The following is a 6,000-nucleotide window of genomic DNA, read 5'->3' on the forward strand; positions in this document are numbered from 1 at the left end:
AACCGGAAGTCGCGCGATTCAATAGCCGCGCTGCATAAGTCACGTGACAAATAGCTTTATCCCGATTTTCACTCAACGGGGCGAATACAAGAACATAGAGGCGCGAATGTATTAGGGAAACCAGGTTCACTCGGCAGAGTCGATAATAATAATATAATTGTAACACTTAAACTTGTTTACGTATCCCGAAGAGTATTCTATACGTACTGTACAGTACACGCAGGAAAAAAGAAACTACTGCGAAGCTGAAAAATCCTCACATTTATACCGTTCCGCAGAAGACAATATTCGGGACCCGATCTGGGCCGTTAAGCCACGCTCTCCGCATCGGGTGTGCAATTTCTTGCAATGTACAGTACTGTACGGGCCAGTGCCGTTACTAGCCATTCCTGTGCCCTGCGCAAGAATTTACAATTAGACCCTTACTTAATTAGTTTTGGGAAAATAATAAAACAATACATGCATTTTGCGCTCCCCTTCCAAGTGGATCCCCAGCGGGTGCACCTGTTGCACCTGCCTAGTTACGTCACTGGTACGGGCTTTCGCCCATCTTACCGCGCTTTCCTCCGCTAATTCCGTCATTTTTCCCATTTTCTCTAAATCTCGTGCACGGTCATCTTCGTCTGACATATAAGACTTCTCGAATTTTCGTTTTTCGTCCAGCCTTTTCTCCTCGCTGGCCTCCTCTTCTCTCCGTAATTCCTTAATTAAACGGCCAAACTGGGTTTCATCTCACCTTAATGGCAATCTTTTCGTCGATAAGATTCTCCGACACGTACAGAAACCCTCTTTACATTCCCGTACAGGCCTATAGCGGAAGACCGTTCCCCACTTTTCTCCGCTGGTAATCGTCTTTCCGCCATTTTTGTCACGAGTTTATCGAATGGAGAAGTAAACTTGTCGACGGGACGAAGATAAACGAATCGCATTTCGCTTATCGTCGTTGATTGTCAATATGCAGTAATTGGCCTAGCTGTTAAGCAAAAATATTTTCGTCTCGATAACGGACGCTCTTTAATCTTTCGAACTCGAACTCCAGCGTTTGACTGGAAGCGATTTTGTGTGTCGTACCCGACTTCCGGAAGAGCGTGGTTCTATAAAACGGTAGAATGACATTTAAAAAGTTTGACGGTATTCTACAGTTGCATTTTCGTACGATATCGCGAACTCGAGCTGCCGGCGCCATCCGACAATCAAATTGCGGTTTACAACCCCAAACGAGAAATCATCCGCTATCGTATTTCTGCGTCAAGCGTTGGCGGTAAATACGGGGAAACGGAATTGAAGTCTGTCCGAAGCGTTTTCCGTAGACGAAAGCGGAATAAATCGACTGCCGCCTATTAACTAATCTACAGACGAGAAAAGAGCTTTCGATAGAAAACATACATTTATTTACTGATTTACAAATCGACGGATAAACTTCAGAGGGGGCTTAATTACGAGCATTTTCCAGCCGACGGAAATCGGGGTCGGAGAAGAAAATGCGGAGCGATCAGCATTCGACGTATCTGTTTTCTCTCAGCCATTCCTTGGTCACACGAACGGACTCTTCCAGTTCTCGTATCACCGGACCTTCGTGACACGACGTGACTCGAGCGCTGACTAGATGACACAGCTCCAGCATATTCACGGCCCTAAACCGTAGAAAAATCGATTAGTCTACGCAAACGCCGATCCGCCTCCGAAGAAATTCTATTTCTAAGCGGGTCGCTTGTCCGTCTTTCCGATAGTTTCGGAGAGCGAAATTTCAACCCCTGGCTACGGAAGGTGACTAGAGTTGGGCATACTCACTGGCAGATGGGCTCCCTCAACTCCTGGGGGTCGGAGATGTGGGCCAGAGATCCGACTTTTTCCACGACTAAAGCTTGACACTCCCGCGAGAAGACGTCGTACTGGTCTTTCTTGCAGGCGGAAGAAACCAGGCCTGCAAAGAAAAGAGAGTTTGTTAGTGCGCCTTCGGAAAGCCACCCTCCGTCTTCCGTTCGACTCACCGCAGAGGACGAAGAAGACGGCTAGCGAAGCGATATATTTCATCTCGACGAGAAAGGGCAGAGGAAGAAACCTGCGAAATCTCCACTTTATATAAGCTTATCGCTCCGGATCCGATAAAGGCACCAGATAACGCCCCCTATCTCTTTTAGTCTTCGTCTTCGTCGGTCGTCGGATGGAGCGCCAACGGTAAACCGTTGGCGCTCCATCCGACGACCGACCTTTTTGTGTTTGTCCGCCGCCCAATTCGGTCCTTTTTCCATTCCACGCTAGTCGGAAAATATAGCGTCGGGTCATGGCTTTCGCCGTCGGGAAATCCACCACGGTGGGCGTTTCGGAAGTGGCGGTCGACTATCTTATCTTTATCGATATCGTCACCTACGGCACCCTTATCTCGTCACATACGACAGAAACAGAATATTTTCATTTCGTCCTAACCAGTCGGCGATAGGCCGGATGGCCGAGCGGTCAAGGTGGCAGCCCACCGCTCTGGGGACCCGGGCTCGAATCCGACGGGTCGAAAAATCCCCAGGAATTTTTCGGGGGTGGTCCGTTCGGATATGTCGGGCCCCGTCCCTCACCACCCGGCAGCCGCATTGTGGGGCTGGCCGAACCCATAATGGGCTCGCAAAAAGAGACCCTCTTAGTGCTCACAGGGCGGAAAGAGTTAAAAAAGAAATAATAAAAAAAAACAGTCGGCGATGACGTTTTACCCTATTACGCGAGTCTCTTTTAGTGTGTTTATACGAATAAAATCGCAATTTTTTCGCCGTGTTATACGAATCCGTATTATACGAACCCGTGTTATAGGGGTCTACTGTACTTCTCTAAACTGATTGATTTTCCTTCGGCCGTCTATATCGCGTGTTTAGGCATCCATTATTATAATCGGGATACTTCTTGTCGTAGATACACGAATACTTTCGGTTGTTTTCGATAAATCTTTCCGGATCTATTCTAGAGTAGCCACGAGGAAACGTACACAAAAGCTCGTTTTCCGCCATTTTCGCACCGCGTGGCGATTGGTGGACGGTACCGTTTCACGGCCGTATTCGCGTGGAAAGTTCAACACTGCTCAACTGGCTTTTACGCCGATTTTACCACCCGCTCGGGCGTAAAATATGGTGGTCACGTGATTACAAGCTTTTACGGCGAGGGGTTTTACGCCCGTTTTTACGCTAGCGTTGTCTCGGCCTCGGACAACCGGGAAAAATGGTGGGCGAAGTTAAAATTACGATGGCAACAATTGTGGCAAACGAACCGGTCGAAAAGAACGAAGTAACCAATAAATTATTGAAATGGAAGCTGCGTCGGATCCTGATAAAATTAACGAAGCAATTACTGTAATCAACGAAATGGATCGCTATCTTCCGTTAAAACGTATTCGGAATCCGTTATACCGACGTTTGATAATTTTACATTTCCAAGTCATTTTAGAATGAGAGAATAACTGTAATTGTCATGATAAAATACGTTTAGTCCAATCAGAGTCGATAAGTATACTGGTCCTCGCGTGCCCTCTGCAGTAGAGTTAATGTCTCGGGTCGCCGTTAGGATCGCTGTTAGGGGAGAAGAGGTTTGGCTATCTATTTGGCTAGTAAATAATTTTCCCGTTTTCAGGCATTTTTGTAACTTTTCCCTATTGTTCTGTCAAAAAAATCTTATTCGTAATTACATTTTTAAATTTTACATCACGTATAAAGAAAAGAAAAAGCATATTTGGTTTATTATAAAAAATAATACAATGGTTATATGACATGAAGCGTTGCTACACAATACAAATACAAAAGTTTATATAACACAAATCATTGTTACACACACAGGTAATGACAGGAGAGAAATTNTTTACATCACGTATAAAGAAAAGAAAAAGCATATTTGGTTTATTATAAAAAATAATAATAATTTTAAATTACAGATGAGGATGTGGATAAATCGAAAATAGTTATATTTTCGATTTAATTTATCCGGGTTTTAAGTAGAGGTGTGTTTAAAACTGTTAAAACTAATATCTCAAATACTTTAGTAGAAATAACAGAGACTTATCATCCGCTACCGGTAACGTAAAATGACCTTTCTATCGTCGGAATGCAATCTTCTATCATTTTAATGTTTCCAGTAGCATGGTGATAAGTCTCTGTTATCTTTACTATAGCATTTGAGATATTAGTTTCGACAATTTTCGAGACGAGAAGCTCTTTTATAATGTTAAAAACTTATATTGCTACATATTGCCAATGAAAGTTTTGTACATAATGTTCTTATACATCTGTTTAATAAATAGGTAAGGGTAAAATAAGTAAATAAATTTGCATTTTACTGTTTTGTTTTATTACGTATGTATGACAATATAATTAGGAAAACCATAGCTTATCCTCCGATACATTTAAATAGTCGTAGAAATTTAATTGAGATAAAGACAAACTGTTTTTTTAAATAATTTATCAACTTTAACACTACGTAAAGTGTGATATACAATTTTATTCGATTTAGTATAACGAAAAATAGTAATTGGAACGAAGTAGTTTTGTATTTTTGACACGAGAAATTACATTTCTTACGACACTCGCATTGACTCTACATAGTTTGGTAATTTATATAGACCTAATATCAAAAGTAGAATATGAATGAAGATTTATTAACGGCCTACTACACCTGTTCTTTATTTACATACGTGAGATTCTGAACACCCCCCTTTTATTAATTGGAAATTGATGTCAAATCCATAAATGTTAGAAATAATATTTCTGATTTTAATAGAAAGAATTTTAAGTTAAAAACGAAGAGAACTGGTAAAATTCACATCCTTCTCAACTGAAGTTCTACATCTTTTTCGTTTTCCCTTATCTTCACAAATTTTGAGTCACATACAGTCCAGTTACCCCTCTATAAACCCCCACTCTTCCTAAACACGTGGGAATAATACAATTTTCTGACTGGAGAAAAACATCAAAAAAAAAGGGGATTCTTGAGTATTATTCGGGGAGTACGCCACGAAATTCCATAGGAGAAGGACGTATTCCATATCCGCTCCCCACGGCCAAGCCCATAGCTAACTCCCGAAATTCAAAGTTTATTTTTAACTTTCAAAATTAAAGAAAATGTTTATTGAAGTGCCGCCCAAGAAGTAAATAAGTGACAAGAACGAAACCAAGAGAAGAAATAGTGAAATATCGAACATTCACATGATCTAAATACAGAAGAATATATATAACTAGCTGCAAGGACCCGCTTTGCTGGGCAAAAAGTAACGATAGTGAAGATTAACATAATTACATTATAGCCAATCTTACCCGTTTTCACAGAATGCAAGAATTAGGTCCCCCGTTTCCAGACTAATTACAGAATTTTTACGTCAGTCAAACGAACTATTTTCAATTTGATTAATTTTCTGGAACGTTTACAATCGTTCTATAACCGAACCAATTCGAATTCGAATTTAAAACGGTTTGAAAATTTTTAAAATCGAAATAGAAAATCTTCGAAGTCAACCATTTTAAGCCCCCATATCTTCCGCACCCTTATAGCTATCGAGACGCAACCACCATAGTGCACGAATGGAGACTCGGGGCTACTACCACATACAAACACCATTCATGTGCGATGTGTAGTTTTGGCTAAAAAATGAAATATGGGGACATTTATATCTATACTAATATTATAAAGAGGTAATGTTTGTATTTATGTATGTAAGTTTCTTTGCAGCAGGTAATCTCCGAAACTACTCATCCGATTTCAAAAATTCTTTCACCAGTATTTAGAATGGAACCTCAGGGTGGACATAGGCTGTATATTATTCCGTTAAACATTCATATAAATTAAAATATATAATCTAGGTTAAGGCTTTTATGTCCAACAGATGGCGCTACGAGTACGACGCCCTAAGTTTGCTTTTCTGCGAGGCATTACGCTTTTCTGTGAAAATAAACTAAAGCGGATCATCTTCTATCTATTTATATAAATAAAAATGTAATGTTCGTTTGTTCCTACCGATTCCTTTGAAATTTTGAC

The 6,000-nt window shown here is 40.9% G+C and overlaps 1 protein-coding gene across 1 annotated transcript; it reads right to left on the reverse strand.

Moving 5' to 3' along the window:
* Positions 1-1,368: 1,368 nt before the first annotated feature.
* Positions 1,369-2,137, reverse strand: LOC111636511. Its single transcript, XM_023381788.1, has 3 exons — positions 1,992-2,137; positions 1,792-1,924; positions 1,369-1,634 (listed from the first exon to the last, which is right to left on the reverse strand). Exons 1-3 carry the CDS (start codon positions 2,032-2,034, stop codon positions 1,493-1,495), a joined length of 318 nt encoding a protein of 105 aa, XP_023237556.1. The 5' UTR covers positions 2,035-2,137; the 3' UTR covers positions 1,369-1,492.
* Positions 2,138-6,000: the final 3,863 nt, after the last annotated feature.

Source organism: Centruroides sculpturatus, unplaced genomic scaffold (assembly GCF_000671375.1).
Source record: "Centruroides sculpturatus isolate CEXI.00-Female unplaced genomic scaffold, Cexi_2.0 scaffold1036, whole genome shotgun sequence".
Classification (NCBI taxonomy): Eukaryota; Metazoa; Arthropoda; class Arachnida; order Scorpiones; family Buthidae; genus Centruroides; species Centruroides sculpturatus.

Coding starts and splice junctions, on each gene's coding strand:
- LOC111636511 (XM_023381788.1), bottom strand. CDS start 2,034: ATGAAATATATCGCTTCGCTAGCCGTCTTCTTCGTCCTCTGCG. Junction 1,925..1,991: donor CGTCTTCTTCGTCCTCTGCG/GTGAGTCGAACG, acceptor TTTTCTTTGCAG/GCCTGGTTTCTTCCGCCTGC. Junction 1,635..1,791: donor TTGAGGGAGCCCATCTGCCA/GTGAGTATGCCC, acceptor TCTACGGTTTAG/GGCCGTGAATATGCTGGAGC.